The following is a 17,715-nucleotide window of genomic DNA, read 5'->3' on the forward strand; positions in this document are numbered from 1 at the left end:
AAAAAGAGATGAAGAAGTATATACAATGGGAATATAAGAAAGAAAATAACTAGCCAAGACGTTCAAAATTTAAAATATATGATAAGTATGCGTGTCAACAGAAGCATATGCCTTTTGAATGTCAGTCTAAAATCCTAGTAGAAACTCAAAACCTAAAATGACCAAATATAAAAGGCTTTGAGCAAATCAATGCAAAGGACAACACGCCTAACAAATATAATGTAGAACACTCTCCACCAGATCATTTCAGGTCGTAGTTTTATTTAAGATTCATTTCTATTTATTTTTTATTTATTTATTTTAATAGAGATCTCAACTTCACTTTTGGGCATCACAAAACAAACAATCAGTTAAGCACATAAAGAGCTGTGAGATAACTCCTCATAGCTTCCTATTAACAGGAACTGCTAAAGAGCAAAGAGGACCGGTAAAAGAAATTTCTTAGTGACCCAATTTAGCTATCCAACTAGCATGATTTCTACCACAATATCCCCCTTTAAGAATACTTCTTCCCTCATTTTCTGTTTTCTCCTATACATAGACATGGGACACATCAAATCCTGAATGCCGACGCTTGGATTTTCCATCAAATGTCGAAAAAATAATGCACCCTATCTTCATGACAGAGTCAAAGTCACTCCACATACCATGGAGCACCCTCCCCCAACAATGGTAATGAAATTCTTGCAGAAAGTGAATATATGCTGCATCACTTTTCATGAACTTCTTTGTAGCTTTCTATGCCAAGAACTGCCAACTCCTATTGGGCAGAAGGGGAAGAAAGGAGCCACTATAATATTGAAGAAACCTAGGCACCAACTTCGAACCCAAACCCAATAGGCATTTTGCAAAAAAACCATTTTCGTGATGGACTGAGTGGTAGTTTTCTTTACTCCTTTTCTTTGTTTTGTTGTGAGTAGCAGGTTTAGCACTCATCAGTAAGCTTGCATAATTGCGGACCAGCCTGCAAGGCAATTGAGATTAGAAGTGCTCATACCTTTTCAAGAAAGACCAGATATGGATACTGAAAAGTTTTCTGGCTACTGTTGACAGAAGAAGGGTGTATGTGGACTTCTCTTTTTCCATCACACCACACAGGACGGCCTCCATTGTTGACTCCTTCAATGGTAGCAACATTAGGATACAGACCAGCACATAGTATTGCCTGCATATGCAGCTTGAGAATAAATAAGAAAAGAATTTTTTCCCCCTAAAACTCAGTGAAGTTAACATTACAATGGAGACCCATAGATGCTAATATCTTCTTCTCTTAACTGATGAATGATGGACCCTTCACTGTAGTTTTGTATTTCAGTTAAATTTATAACATCCTTGTTAATGCTAAATCTACCAGAAAACAGGACCAGGTTTGGTAGGCCATAGTAAACAAATTTCCATTCATATTTGACCAAGCTGTAAAAATAGCGTACAATCAAGTTCCAAATTCACAATAATGTGCTCTTGTAAGAGAGTGAACGCATATAACAAATTGGCTTTTCCCTCGACAAGACTTGATTGTCCCCAGGACTCTGAAAGAAAAAAGTAGCAAGGAAGAACCAGTAAAGAATAAAACCATCAAGCATAATGTATGCTTTAAATTCAGGGAAATGTGCTTTCGTCAGCGAGTAAAGACATAACTATAAATGGGTTTTACAAGCACACGGCGTGATTATTTGTAAAACTACAAAAGCAAAAAAATAGCAAATGGAAGAACATTACCGCACATCAACCCTAATGTCTAAACAGATTGTGAGAGCTACCTCATATTTAACATATATCAAGTGAATGAAATGCTAAAACTACTCTCCATACAAAAAAGTTTTACCTTCACTACCACAGAATGAGTTGAGTACTGATTGAATGGCTGCGAAAAATCTGAAAGGAAATTATCAAGCTTTTCTTTCTTTTTCCAGCCAACCTGCTTAAACAAATTTCTTGATATCAGAACAAAGGAAACATTTGACAGGCAAAAAAGTTCTAACATCTATGTTTATAGGCAGCAGGGGTTAGGGTGGGGGAGAAATCGTCACCAAGTCAAAAACGATTTAGTCAATACAACACACAAGCAATAAAAATAAAAGAAATATGATATCTCAATAATTTATAGATCTTCTGTTCATAACATGGGCCAGCTATCACATCCCAAGGTATATATCGATGAATCTCAAGAGAGATATCTGAATGTGCAAACCAAGAAAATTTGTATTTGTGTAGAATATGAAAAAGGACTATGATCTGCTTTTTTGTTAATTATGTTCCTACTTTCATCCTTAGCCGGCTTCTCAAAAGAATCACGTTCAATTTTTAACAAGAGTTTAGCACTCTTTGTGTGGTAAAATAAGTTGAGTAATGCATAAATGGGTTCACTCTAGGCGAAATCAAGTCCACCTCCTAACAGGATCTTTGGTAGATTGTGATAGATATATAAGGACTAACCAACACAGAGGGTTACTGTTTAGGAACAAATATCCCAAACCCATGCTGGAACAGTTCAACACGCACATTAATTATTCTCATTTGCCAATTTGTGATGTGTCAAGCTAGAGAATCAAGGAACCCAGTTGACCTCTGGTTAGGCAGAGAGCATCTCTGTGAGCATTTTTTAACAGTAGCATTCTACCTTTGATTCTTTTATGATCCTAATAGGATAAATTTGATATCAATGAGAATATTATGCATTTAAATCATCGACATTTTTATTACTTCAAATTCAATTTTTTTTTTGGCATATTGTACAGGACCATTACAATTCATTCCACTTAAAAGGACTCAAAACACACAAATCTAAATATAATAATCAGTGAAAAAGGACTATCTGCAGTCAGCAAGGACAAGCATCCACAAAGTTGATAACTGGCAACCGCAACCCATTGAAGATTGGGCAACTGAAGTAGACATACCTGATAATTCTTTGGAATATTTATCAGCCCGATATCAGCAAGCAATGTACCAAACTGTATCCTCATGTCCCTAGCATAATGGCACATGTATAACTATTTAAAATGTATGTTGTACATTTTAAATTTTAAAAATATAATCCATCCTTTCTTTTCTCAATAAAACTTATGTTGACTTCCATTTACTAATTAGCGAATGAATGTCACAATCAAAATAAAGAAACTGCAGTTTAGAAAGTCTCTGAGAAGTTTGAATTAATTATGGCCCGATCAAATCCAACCATAGAGAGACATCATACCTTATCATGTACATAACAGAGCTACTTAAGAAGTGGGAGCTGCAAAATTTTTGGGCTGCCTTAAGTCCATGCTGCCATAACAGAATAAATTGTTACCATAGATGTTCTTAAATTGGTGTGAAACACGCATCTTAACCATGAAAGATCAATGAAGGCGATTTCAAGAATATGACAATAGATTTCTTTTACTTTTAGCATATAGCAATAATGTAAGAAGGAAATGTAAAGTGACAAGATGTCTGAAAAAAATAACGTTAAGTAGATATACACATCCTAGTTATGAAAGATGCAATTCTAACAAGGTTGTGGAGAAATTCACTTTAAGTGTTTAGAACTTCATAACTCTTAAATGTATATCCAAAGTTATAAGTGAAAAACTGTAAGCAGAAATGGCAATTTCTTTAAATAAGCATATACACTATTTAGGTCTGTCCAGGATTTTCTTTTAGAAATATAAGCCCCCTCAAATGCAAGCATCTAAACTGTTCCCATGTGAGGCTAATTTATGATTTTCATTCATGTTCAAGCTGATAGTCGTTTTCCAGATTACAGCTAATGGGGGCATTTGTTAGACAAAGCAATTTTCATGAGGTGAAACAAATTTCAAAGGAGGAAGTGACTATAGACAGTATTTTAGGCAAACCTCAGGAATTATCTACATTCTACACATACTTAGGTGCTACTCCGATGCATGCTTCATTCTCAATTACATGTGTAATCAAGCAATATTTCAACTCTCAGTTTCCATGTGAACAGAATAGGAAAAAATAAACTCTTTGTAGGATCAACAAGAGCATGTAAACAATCAAGCTTTGTAACAAAATCTGGTAAACAAGTATTTTATCACATCTGAACATTGTGAAACTCAGGCAATAGTAATAGCAAATATGGTCTCAAAATCTACATCTCATATAGTTAGTGGCAAAGTAATAAGGCAGACAAGGATGCAGCACATAATATCTCAATTAGTTTAACATGAATATGATATGAAAAAATAAATTATAGCGGAAAGCTGGGGGCTTATCAAACAATACATGGATTGAGGATTAGACAGACTAACCACACTTAAAATTTTATCCCATTTTTGATATGCAACCATCATTACTAGATGATCAGATTGCCGGCTACCATCAGCTGCAACAGTTGAATCACTAGTCTTATCATCCAACAAAGCTAACTTTGCTCTTTCAACATTTTCCCTCTGCAAAATGTATAGTAGATATAGTATTGTCACTTCTTTCACATTCAAGAGAAAAGCAACAAAGTCTTATTGCAAGCACCTCATCTTTTGGATACACAAATGGAGACTTGTAGCTCAAGAATGCTGAAATAGTAAGAATGGGTGACAAACATCCAAATATTGCACCATATACCATCATCTGCAAGTTAAACAAAAAAAAAAAAATTAGATTGGCATTGACATAACACAGTAGCTCTTTTGAGTCCAGCTGAAGGCTAAACTTTTTCATCAAGAGAAAACACCAAAAAGACTCCATGTTCAGTTTCCCCAACTTCTTTTCTAAAACAAAACACTTGACTACACTTGGATCACCACCCTTGAACATATAATCAAATTCCAGCATAAATGCAATAGGCAAAGAATGTGCGACAAGAAGTCACTATCATGCATAATCCTCCAAATTGTTTGTGTACTATCTTAAAATTAGAAAATCTTAAGTTCCTTGCCCATGTTTTGCATGTGTTATACCATGATAAAAGTAGAATTTATTACTTCCAAGGTTTTCTTCCAATGGGCAGTGCCTCATGCTTAGGGTACTCCTACCAATGATGAAAGCCAACAGAAGTAAATGGAAGCAGGGAAATCATGAAGGTTTTATTTAGAGTTCTAAGTCACCTAGGATTAAAGATAGAGGATTAATTGACATGTAAAACCCATTCACAAGTCTAATCCTTATCCTTGTAAGAGAATCTTTCCAGATCTAGAAGTACTTATATAATCTTTGTAAGAATATTAGATATGTGAAGAGAGAAACAGAAGACAAAAACTTATGTGGTTCAGCCATACGCCCTACGTGCAGGAGGCAAATGCCCAAAGGGTTAAATTATGTTATTCTCTCTTAATTTGAGAATAAAACCTTCACCTATTTATATAGGTGAATTACATATGTCGATGATGGAAAATGGAGGAAATATCTCCAAAATCAAATCATATAGATATCACAAGAACCACTTAGATTTGAGATCAATTCATGATTCTCAACAATCTTCATTATGTCAATAGGGTGCATCATTGTTAAGAACTGATATCCAGTATGTGGAGAATTACCTCAATCAAAGTGATTCTTCTTCTTCGTCTTCTTTGACATTGTTATTAAGACTATCAATGCCAGTTTCTAGACCTACTTTTTCTTTACAGAGATAAACGACTTCAGAGAGCCCAATCAGTCAACCTGTCTAGTAAATGACATTTCCAAAAGTACCAGAAAAGGTATGTTCTTTGGTTTCTGTTAACCGCTATCTAGCATGTGAAAAGAAAATGCATCTTTTCACACATTCATCTCAAATTGTCCCATAGGCCATAATCAAAACATTGTCATTTTCTTGCGGCTTTCAACCATTAGATCTGGTAGAATTATAATAGAAATCTGACCATATCTGCTTTACAACAATATTGAAATATATATACACAACAAATTTTAACAGACATGCCTCAGGATGGTAAAATAAACCTTCAGTATCAAAACATTGAACATTTTGATAGTGTTAGAGAAAGGTGACTGTATGAAGTATACCTTTCCAATCAGTACATCAACTGGGAGTTTAGCCAGATGATAACCAAGAGGTGTCAGCTCTTCATTCCCCTCAATGGCACCAACCTATGCACGTGATTCGGTCAAAACATGGTCATTAGAAACACTACAAACACTAATGTCTTTACAACAAATTTCAGGTTGTTTATACAGACTGGTAAACAAAACAGAAATTAACATTAGCAAATATTTCCAAGGTGTTCAACATCAGAAATGAATATCTTAGCTTGAAAACATATTCTGGAAGAATGCAAAGATTTTTTAGGGAGGGTGCGTGAAGTTGTAAATTTCAGGTGGCTTATACTGACCAATAAAGGAAACAGAAACTAGCATTAGGGCATCGTAAACAAGCATCTTAGGCATAGTATTTGGCATCAGACTATAACATTAAGCACAAGCAAAAGACTCCTTAGGGCGGGTTAGGCAATCACGAATTCATGATGCTGTAAGAGTTGAAGTTAAACCAGCATTACGATCACCACATTAATCCAAATATCATCTTGAAACACAAGTTGTTTAGATAAAAAAAATCTCCCAATTAAACTACAACTCTGATAACGGTAACAGACAGAATACCCCTAACGTCTAAGAAGCAAAGTAAGTGGCTAAAAGAGGGCTGTTTGTTTGGGGAAGTTTGAGCATGTATCCATACCCAAATAAACCAGTAAGAACCATATCCTGGCATCTGCTAGATTACCCAATCCAGCAAAGTATATTACGAGCACTTAATCCACGACGACATCATCACACGGACATTTCCAGAACCATAAGCAGTATTTACTTTATTGAATGGCATAAATATTTATCTATTTGGAGATACTAGTCAAAAGCAGAATTTAGAGGAAGTTCAGGCCCCACAGTTTAATGTTAATACTATCAAATCTTGACGATGATTTAACCACTTTGGTAAAAAGCAGATAGCAAAAATGGGTTTTCATACTTGAGCTTTTCCATTCAGAAAATATGCACTAAACCATTGTTTAGGTTTCATGACAGAATGTCACTTGAATTCTACATAAACTCCTGGTTCTATTCATCAAAATCTAAGAATGCTGAAGTGCTGAGGTTTGGTTGCAGATACTTATCTTTGTCCAGTACAAGATCATTCAGTTAATTCAAATACATTATGAACAAAATCACATTAATCACAGTTATTTATAATAAGGGTTTAACATTTTTCCTTTCACTTTGTAACCCTCAAGCTATATCTATTGGATTTATACACTATCTACGTTTCTATAAGAAATCAATCCTTGGAGCTTGCCATTGTGCTTATAGAAATAAACATCTAGGTAATGCTTCCTTCTTTAATGCAATGGCCAGTAAGAAAGCTATGCTTTCCTAGCTAAGAACAACCACCCTACCTCATATAGCGAAGAAACTGCTGATGCAATAGCCCCTTCCCTTGGAGGTTCCAGAGCCTGAAAATTTTTAGAAAACAAGCTGAATGGAAAGAAATTTTGAATTTGCAACCAAGTCTACAAGGTATGCAAATCAAATAAACAGCCAATAGACCAATAAAAGAACTTGCCTTAGACAAAAATTGCTTTATTCCACCTAGAGAAAGTAATTTTACTTGCAGGCACAACTCTACCAGTGGCATTCTCATCATCTCAGGAATCTAGACAGCTCGAGCATATTGATACAGTGTCAGAGATAAAGAACAATCAAGCCACAATGAGGCAACTGCAGTTCACTAAAACAATGAACCTTATTATCTTTCTATTTATCATTACTGGTTCAAGGGGCAGTGAATACCTGATATGGCCGCATTAGCTTTTCATATCTGTGACGTGTATATAAACAAAAGCAAATTCCTGGCTTCACACGTCCAGCTCTACCTCGCCGTTGCCTAGCATTTGCTTGTGATATCCAATCCTCAACCATGCTTGACAGTTTCTATCCGCACCAATTACAGTACAAGGTGTTATGTTATGCTTACATGCAGAGGTATTATATGTATATCATATGGATCATACTCCAAAGAAACAGTTTCTCATGACTACCTCTTGTGGGTGCAGAGAGACCAAAAACATGCACCAGAAGGTGCACTAAGGCAAATCGATTAAGACATACACGCAACAATCACAATATTCCCTTATAGGAATGAAAAATGTTGTGACACCTATAAGATTGCAGGTTTCTCACAGCACTACTGCAGGGTTGTCTATGGAGCAAACTGATAACTAAAACCTCACTGAACTTCATTTCCTTTTGAAACATAAATAAAAGGCCCCCCGTTAATACTTCAGACCTTGGTGCGGCACACAAAATCTTTCATTAGCAGAGAACAGAGTTGACTACCTTCGTCAATCCATCAAGATAATGAAGTATGCGTATTACTGTATTTTTTTCTAAATACCCACATAGAAAAAGTATCCATATGACACCAGAGTTGGTTATGAGCATAATATAGTGCATTAATGATGCGTGCAATAAGAAAATTAAGTAAGCTGGAGCTTCCCATGCCAAATTAGGGCATGCTCTCTTGTGCTGTCAATGAACTGAACCTTCTTAAGGATGTTCAACAAAAATGAGCACCAACCTTCTGTGGATTATACCGATTCTCCTTGTGCTTTCCACAGTCTATCACATATACAACATCGTCGATAGTTATACTTGTTTCTGCAATATTTGTGGCGACTATAACCTGAAACACATTAAATAAATAAATAACTTTTTCATTACAATAAATATGAAAATAAAAAAATCCCACCATCAAATCCTACAGATAATAGAGTCGCTTTTGTTCCCAATTTTCCATTGTAAACAATATCTTCTCTTATTGACAAGAAAACAAAAAAATTTATGTTAAAGTTCTTTTAATGTATTAATATCTCTAAGAGAGGAAACAACCACTTGTTCACTGTAGGCAAAACAGAATAGTAGTCTTGTTTATTTCCTTAATAAGCCCACCAGAAATTTATGATCAACTTTTTAGGCATAATGAAGGTCATCTGGCATGTTTGCAAATTAGAATTGCTACTCAAAGCATACATGTTATAAGACGTAGAGTCATAAACTGCGCCACACTACAATTCCTGATTCTGAACAAATTATTTGGTCAATTAGAGATAAGTAATCCAAATTAGGGATCAAAAGGTAGAATGCATGTCCATGATTACTTTATGGCGTATCACTTGGCACTGCTAAATTACTAAAGCCACTTTACTTTCAAATTATGTCTTTTTTTCTAGCACGCATCCTTATCATTGAATTGCGCCAATTGGTCCTCTTACTTCATTTTCTATCTACCCGTGTCGTCCGGCGGTAACTAATATGTTCCTCCCTGTATTTGAACCATGCCTATATCCACAAAGTACAAATCATTTGCATATGACTATTTGTAGGAGTATTCATGCATCATGATACATTTTTATGACATAACATATGGTATCCTTAAAAGGTAAAAGTGTCTTCTAAGCATATCTGTCATTATTCTTTGACAAACTATAGATGATATACCATTGTATTGGATTAATCATAGTGGAGGTTTATATAATTGGACAAAGCACAATGGAGCTGCATTGACACACCATAAAACTCATGAGAGGTTCATTAGAGGTTTGTGTAAGTTTTTAACAACTGGATAGATAATATCCTCTAAACATTATGTTCTTTCTATGGATGTGAGCTTCAATGGAGCTACATGAAATTGGGTATATCACATGGAGGTGCCTGCATATTTGAGATATCTATGATTCCCCTTTATCTTATTTGGTTAACCTAAACATGATGCAGGAGAAACTATGTTTCCTTACAAAGTACACTATAATTAGATAAACGAATGAGAATACGCCTCGTAGCATCTCTGAACACATTTATGTTTTTTGAGTTTTCAAGACACCACTGTCTAGATGTGAAACTGTGGAGTCTGACATACATAATTTAATAAAGCTAGCCAAAGATATTTACATAAATCATCACCAAATTTTTCAATACCTAATCCCTATTAGGAGGGGTCAATTTACTGATTAAGATTTCTCTAGGTCACCAAGAAAATTTGTCCCACTTTTAATCTGAAAGTAAAGCTTCAGGAGTTCTACTACACTACATATTTTTTGTGCCAATAGATATAATATTACGTGATGCAACAACTTACAGAATGGAATCCATATAAAATGTGTATAAAAAGTCGTTCACCTTTATAAGAACTTCCAAAATAACAAACTTGAGAGGACATGAAAAACAACAATAAAAAGTTGAACGAAATCTCAAAGGCGAGATACTCAGCATAATTGAAATAGAATAACTATGTCAGATCAGTGAAGAAGAGTTACCTTGCGTATGTTAGCAGGAGGTTTCCGAAACACCTTCTTTTGTTCCTCAGGTGCTATAGATGAATGTAATGGGAGGAGCCATTCAGATGAATGCCCTCCGAATCGGCGAGAAGCAGCAAGTTTATCTAGTAGCAAATGTATTTCTGCAACACCCTGTCATATGGAAGACATATATGACATAGGGTCTAAACTGAAATTTTTAACATGCCATAGAGGCTGAAGGAACAATGACTCCATGAAAGTATAGCAGCGCCCTACCGGTAAAAAGACTAGTATCGCTCCCTCAGGATAAGTTTGATCAACATGGCATACCAGGTCCTCAAGAAGATCATAATCGATAATATCTTCATTCAATCTTCTCTGTAGTATGGTCATTCAGAAGTAATTGCAGCATTGCTCATGAAATGTAATACAAATGATACAAAAGATACATACCAAATTTTGGCGAGTTTGCTCACTGTAACTTAGATAATCACTTTTATTGTAATAAGGGTTAGTAATTTCTTCAGAAAGCAAGGACTCATCACCCCAGCCAGATAAGACAAGATTTTTCTTTCCTCTACTGTTGCCAACTGGAGCATTCTGCGAGAATTTTATATGAAAGCACACAGTCAATGTACAAGCAAGTGTGCCGTTATATAAGAAGCCAAAAACCATATATGCAAAACAAAAATTTCTGAAGACGATAAACGAGAAAACAAGCAATAATAGAATAAATAAACCTGGAGAAAAAGCCATTATATATTTTATATATATATATATGTATATGTATATCTCAATGAATTCCTTCTAAGTTACCAGGAGGAGAACAATAAGTCCTCATAAACACAGGAATAAATTACAGAAAAAATTGCTCACCAATCTCTATGGAGGGGCCCTTAAGTCAGACACCCAAATAAACCTAGTCCCTTGGACCAAAGAGAGGCAAGTTATGATTATCCGCCAAATGCAACTATTAGTTAATTAGTAATCATGGAGATACAGGCATTCTTTTTGGCCAAATAAACCAAGCCATAGCAACCAACTGATTTCCACAGCATCTTAAGACCAACAATCACAAACTCATACCTTCTAGAATTTCTACACCATTTCATATCTGTGGATTTATCAAGAAGGTGCATAGTTCACAAATCTTGTTCTTTAGGAACCTTGAAAGGATAAGAATTTCCTAGGAAGTAAACCTATATTAATTGACGATACCGCAGTGGCGTTTTATTGGCCAAGAAGAGTAATGTATGGTGATGATTTTTTACAGATGTCCAAGATCAATATGCCACACTTCATGTGTTGAAAGTGCAACATAGTGCAGATCTTTGGCTTCACCAAGAAGCTGCTGACTCTTTTCAGTCCATTTCGCTATCATGGAAGTAGAAATCAAATCATCTATGCATCACCATGACACAGATAACATTGTTTGATCTTTGTGACCAACATTCTTGGGAATGATACTCCATGGTCATCAGCTTGTTCGTCAGAATGATAATAAACCCCCGTCACAGAGAAAAAAGACAGGAAATGAAAAGAATAAGATATGCCAGAGAGTTTAACCACACAACATAACTTGAATCTAACAAGTTGGAGAAAACACACTACCTTACCTTGATTCTCAAAAATTCAGCATTAACAAATTAACTACAGGTCCTATTTTGTAATGTACCAAACGACTCCATAATTAGTTAGGCAATGTCAGCTTCAAGAATAGGGATAGGTGAGAGTGCATTGTGTCTTATACATATGGCACAAGGGAAAAGGCAAATTCTTTCACTAAGAAACACCTTCTTTGAGGAAGTTTAGTCAATGTCTTGTTGTTGAAGGATCCTCTTTAAAAGAATCCATCTGTCCCAGGGTGAGAAATGAGACTACAAACAAAAGAGAAATTGGAAACTTCACTACTCAAATGTTTCACAAAGTATTTCCTATTATGATAAGTAAATTTTTGAAAGGGCTTTATCATGAACAAACACCACTAACAAGAAGTCAGATGCCTACAATCGAGTTGAACAAGCATAAAATCGCTGAATGACCTTTATTTTGTGGTTATGAAGTTGTATAACAAGTTTTCAAGGCACCATAATTTTATGAAGTTGCCTTTATTTTGTGTTTATAAATTCGTACCTTTTCTATCCCAGCTATTCCATAGTTTATAGAGGCAGGAGAATCTGAAGCAAGACGGTAGCTCAAATTTTCATGTATATCCTCAAGAAACTGGGTTGACACAGGATGTGTTCGTCCTTGAGCAGTAATCACAGGGCAATTACCAAAGTACTGAGAAAACATGTGTGAATCAACAGTTGCAGACCTACATGACAATGTGTATACAACCATTCAGCATTATGTGCATCCTAGAACATATCAACCAGCAATACATGCCTTCACTGTAAAATAGATAGATTACATACATAAGAATAACTTTTAATTTCGATTTGCTGTGAGTACTTTGCTTCTCTATCAGATTCTTCAAAACAATGAGCAAAAAATCCCCCTGTTACACAATGAATCAGGGAGAGTTAGATCACTTTGCCAGGCAAAACTTAATGCACAATTACGTGGTGCCAAGAAGAAAGATAATTGCAAAAGGAACGGCTTCCCTGTATATGCCTCATTTTCAAAGTTATTAGTAATGTTGATCATGCTTATGCTTATGTGAAATGTAGGAGCTCTATTAAGGTGTACACTTCAATACCATGACATGAAAAGCTTGAGAAAGTCCCTAGTAAACTCAGAGAGAAGCAACCAAAAAGAAAAGCAAAGGGTGGAGAAACTACCTAACCTCGTCTTTGTTAAAGGTTTTGTATTGACATAACATAGAGACCAAGGTAGCTAGCTAAGGGGCTGTAGATGAAAATAATATTAGGAGATCAAGCGGATCAACAAACAATTCTTTTAATTTGGAAGTCTAAAGCACATAAACTGACTTCTCCAACTTCATAATCAAAGCTTATCTTAGTTTTATTTAGTAAAGCAGTGAAGCAATTTCTTCAAATAAGTAGATAAAATTCTTACAGTGCTACTGAAAAGAAAATTTTCAAAATAAAACCATAAACGAATCAATGACGCACATTCTTACAACTCTTATGAAACACCACTAAGATAGTATATATGTTCTATCAATTATATAAAATGTGCAAAACATTCAAAACTTGCACGTAAATTTTGAATACTAGATGTCATTGGGATGATTTTCTGAATCAGCAGAAGGAAATTCATTAAAGTTACAGTTGACTTAGTGTGCAAGAAATCATGTCTTCTCTTGTTAGTACTATGTATTTTAGTTACCAGAAATGATGATTCGATACAAGTATGCTTAAACATTTTCCAGTTAATATCCAGTAGGCATGGAATCCCAAAGATACACAAGATCAAAAGCATAATGAACTAACCAGAAGAGACCTCTCATGCACTTCATCAACTATGACATGACTAATATCAGCCAGGTCTCTATTTCCCTGCAAATTCAGAGCAGAATAAGGAAGAGAGGAAACGGACAACAGTATGCCCTTCATGCCAATTTTCGTTCTGCTTATACAACATCTACACTTACATCAGTAACATTTATAACTGGATCAAAATCAGTCTGCTGCCTAAAAGAAATCAGTGAACTTACCGATATCATCCTCAGAAGAATGCCAGTAGTACAAAAGAGAAGCTTCGTTCTTTCATTCCTAAAGCAATGAAAGCATTGATGAGGAAACACAAAGTAATCCACGATTCACCACAAGGTGGTGATGATAATAAATATAGGCATGTACTGGAAACACAACTAAATAGGTTTTTGGTGAAAATTAGCTTCTAATAGATTAATTGGTTTAGGGTAACGAATACACATTCAATGGGGGAACTAAGGCAGTGATTGGCTTTCAGAGTCTAAAACTCCATAAAAAATTACTTCATAATTAACCAGCATAAGATGTATCAGGTACATAACTTTACAGAAAATGCAATAAGGTTTTGAGCAAATACCTTCAGCCGACCAACTTTTCTGACCTTCAGATGTAGCAAATAATAATAAGTTCTACCACGTACCCTCACTCTTAAGAAACTAGCACATGCTCCTACAGACAGCATAAACATCTTGAAGTTTGTATCTAGAGTAATTTTTGGATTCTTTCTCAGCTAACTAAGAGACTACAGCCACACAATATAACCAACAGTGAATACATGCAAAGAAAAAGGCACAAGAGAAAGTGTTGGATTCCATTCTAATATATCTAAAAGTTTTCCACACAAACCGCCAACATTAATAAAAAATTCATGAATGCCTTATTGTGTTCCAGCATTGCTAACAATTTTCTAGGACTCACTAAAAGAAGCAATAAACCCATGTCTTATAAGAATAATCATGTCTCTGTTGCAAATATTGGCTCCGAGAACAGCAAGTCAGGCATAACTAAGTGAAAACAATTACAAGCATATTCCACATAAAAAAAGTTGAAATAAATACTGAAATAAATGGGATGTGAACCACAGATATGAAAGTTTTGCAGCATGAAATGACCATACCAACTGAAGATTCATTCTTAATTCGCTGAAGAAACCATTTATTTATGGAAACAAATATTGCAAAGAAGAATTTTTACAAAAGAATAATAATTGGGCACCTTGCACTATCTAGACGGACTTGATAACCAACCAAAGAATCATTTGATCCTGGAGATGATTCACAACGCTCATCAGCAACTCTTTCAGCAACAGAAATGGCCTAAAAAGGACCAATAAGTTAGTCTGGGCATAACCATCACGTGTTGAATCTTAAACTGAAATATGACATGATAGTTTTAACTTGACTGTTCATAGCTCTTCTGATCTAAATAATGAATTTTTGATCAAAATCCTGGGGAAGTTTCCGACTACGGGACACACTCAGGCATCAGTACTTTTTTGAAAAAAAAAATAAAAAGGTACACAATAATAAAGATGAAAACTGCATGCACCATTTGTAATTTATGTTTCCACACAAACATGTCAACATTTGTAACCAACCCAAGGTATTTCCTCAGTGTAGGTTCAACGTGAACAGACACTCCTTTTGACACTGTTAGATGAAGCCTATGCATTTTGTTGCTAGAGCTAGAGAGATGGAATATGGTGACTGGAGATGTAACACAGTTTTGCCAATACATCTTGTAATCTGCTGTCCTAGCAACTTGAATAAATTTAGGTAGACAGTGACGTATTCTCATAATTTTTTGGCTTCCCTTTTTCCTGGAAGGTCCAGGAGAAACAAGCTACTTTATCCAGTTTTTTTGGGCTTTAAGTTGAACAGAGGTCCTCATTCTCGAATTTGGAAAAGCAACCAATTATCTAGAAAATGGATTGAAAGCCCTCAAAGGCAGAAAGGTCACAACAGTGCGCCTAATCAGGGCTAATGATCCAATCGTCATCCCCACAAATGATACTCTATAGAAATCATGACATCTAGGTGAAATGGCATGGAAGAATGGACAGATTTATGGTTGAATGAAGGACATATAAATTCTTACTCTACACCATGGTTCATACTTGGACTCTCACTTGTCAGTTTTGTACGTAAATTTTCGCTAATAAGTGAAGATTGCATCCTAAGAGCCCAAGAGAGAATATGGACTGTTCATGGGACTTAATTTCTTGGTGAAAATGGTGTGCATTACTAATGAATATCACAAAAGGTTCAGCACCATAAAAACATGAACCAACATGATGGAAAGCGACTCTCATCAGGGGCACCCTTACAACAGGAAAAAAACTAACAGTACGTAAAATTGTGCCCATAATAGAAGAAACTGTAGCAAACTGAGTACTTTCACGCAGTCCACTACATCCAAAATATCAGAAAAGGAAAATTACCTTCAAATGGTTTCAAGGACAGGCTACACATAACTCAAAAATACCAGAATAACGGAATTGAGTTATACTACTAACCGCAATTCTCCTGGGCTGAGTGCAAATTATATTACAGTAACCACCATGACCTGCTTCAATCATGTTATCCAATATATACTGTGGCACCTACATAACCATCAACAATAAACAGAGAAAAAGTATTCCCAATAAGTAAAACCAGACCACGCAGACATTTAAAATTCCGGAACGAGTTTCTTGTTGAGGAAAACTACAATGGATCAAAGACCTGAGTTGTCTTTCCACAGCCTGTCTCTCCAGAAATAACCACAACATTGTTTTCTTCAAGTAAATTCAGAATGTCATCCTTCAATTCAGCAATAGGGAGGCTAGATCTTGACTGCAACATCTCCTTTTCAGCCCCCAAAAAAAATACAGACACCTCAATTATTATCTCAGATTTGTATAGAGCCACAAGAGATGCCCCAGCAACTAGGAAGGATTATTAGCCAGTTAAAGTTCATAAGTGGTCAAATCAGCTTTACATACAAACGCCCCCACTTGATCCCCAATGTCTCACAAATTTGCTAGACAGAGAAAACCAACCTTGTACTTCTTCATTTCTTTCTTACGCTCTTGTTCCTTCTTCAGATAAACGCTTTCAGCATGCATATTTCTACGCATGCCTGCAAATGAAAAATATGAAGGTAAGAAAAGGATCACAAAGGATACTCAAGAGCTTAAAGGAACATTGCATCTTGTGGTCAACAACAGCTCCAGACTTGCACTTAAAGCATCCATATCATCATGCATATATGGCTGCTTAGAGATTGGTCATTAGCATGCCTGATAAGAATGTTTTTAATGCTTTCTCTAATAGTCAAAATCATATCCTGCAGTACACAACTGATTGAACGCCTTAATCAATAGGCATAATGCCATGCCACATCACAAATACATCTAGGATTTCTTGTTGTATAAAACTAATTTTTTCCACAATTCCATAGCATACTTACAGAAAACTATGGCATATTTCGAATAGTGAGACAAATCAGCATAAAAATGAATCAGCAGAATCCGTAATGGAATGGAATAAAGGAAGTGCAAGTTGACTGCACGCATTAAGCTGACCTGATCATGTGCAGCAATACACAATATTACTACATCCTAAAATCCTTTTCCATGAGATGATATTGACCACACTTCCCTTGATAAATACCATAAAGATTATTTACATATATATAAAATCAAATATATTTGGCATACTTTCAGCATTGCAATCAGTCCCAGCAGCAGTATCTTCAACAATACATGGCATTTGAGTCTCCTCTTGATGAGCGCCATCACTGACATCAGCTTCAACAATACATTCAACCTTGTCAGCATTCAATAATGAGTCCACAAAACCAGCCCTTCTATCTTCAGGTTTATCTTTTACAGTTGTGAACAATTCTCCTGTAAATTTCAAACAATAAAACAACCAGAGGATTAGCTATACATAAAATGGTCATTAACTATAGAAATGAAAATTTTTCAGATGGGACAAAATTCACAGTTATCAACTTAAAAGAAATAGTGGGCAAAAGTAATGCACCTTCTTTCCATTTCAGTACGAGTGAAGCATATGGCTCTGAGAGTGCTAAGTGAACAG

At 35.5% G+C, this 17,715-nt stretch overlaps 1 protein-coding gene across 2 annotated transcripts in view; it reads right to left on the reverse strand.

Annotated features, from left to right (window-relative positions):
- Positions 1-17,715, reverse strand: part of LOC105169099 (DExH-box ATP-dependent RNA helicase DExH7, chloroplastic) — a gene marked incomplete in the record, with an annotated part of 27,613 nt that overhangs the window by 2,279 nt on the left and 7,619 nt on the right. For both annotated transcript variants that reach the window (XM_011089390.2, XM_020696105.1), the window contains 23 exon segments: positions 998-1,165; positions 1,826-1,918; positions 2,901-2,970; positions 3,197-3,267; positions 4,257-4,397; positions 4,477-4,575; positions 5,950-6,033; positions 7,332-7,388; positions 7,499-7,588; positions 7,726-7,866; positions 8,513-8,617; positions 10,248-10,400; positions 10,506-10,607; positions 10,683-10,829; positions 12,363-12,546; positions 12,647-12,729; positions 13,628-13,693; positions 13,852-13,909; positions 14,846-14,946; positions 16,146-16,232; positions 16,354-16,476; positions 16,671-16,750; positions 17,331-17,519. In XM_011089390.2, coding sequence (XP_011087692.1) covers positions 998-1,165; positions 1,826-1,918; positions 2,901-2,970; positions 3,197-3,267; positions 4,257-4,397; positions 4,477-4,575; positions 5,950-6,033; positions 7,332-7,388; positions 7,499-7,588; positions 7,726-7,866; positions 8,513-8,617; positions 10,248-10,400; positions 10,506-10,607; positions 10,683-10,829; positions 12,363-12,546; positions 12,647-12,729; positions 13,628-13,693; positions 13,852-13,909; positions 14,846-14,946; positions 16,146-16,232; positions 16,354-16,476; positions 16,671-16,750; positions 17,331-17,519 — 2,492 coding nt within the window.

This window comes from Sesamum indicum, linkage group LG8 (assembly GCF_000512975.1).
Source record: "Sesamum indicum cultivar Zhongzhi No. 13 linkage group LG8, S_indicum_v1.0, whole genome shotgun sequence".
NCBI lineage: Eukaryota > Viridiplantae > Streptophyta > Magnoliopsida > Lamiales > Pedaliaceae > Sesamum > Sesamum indicum.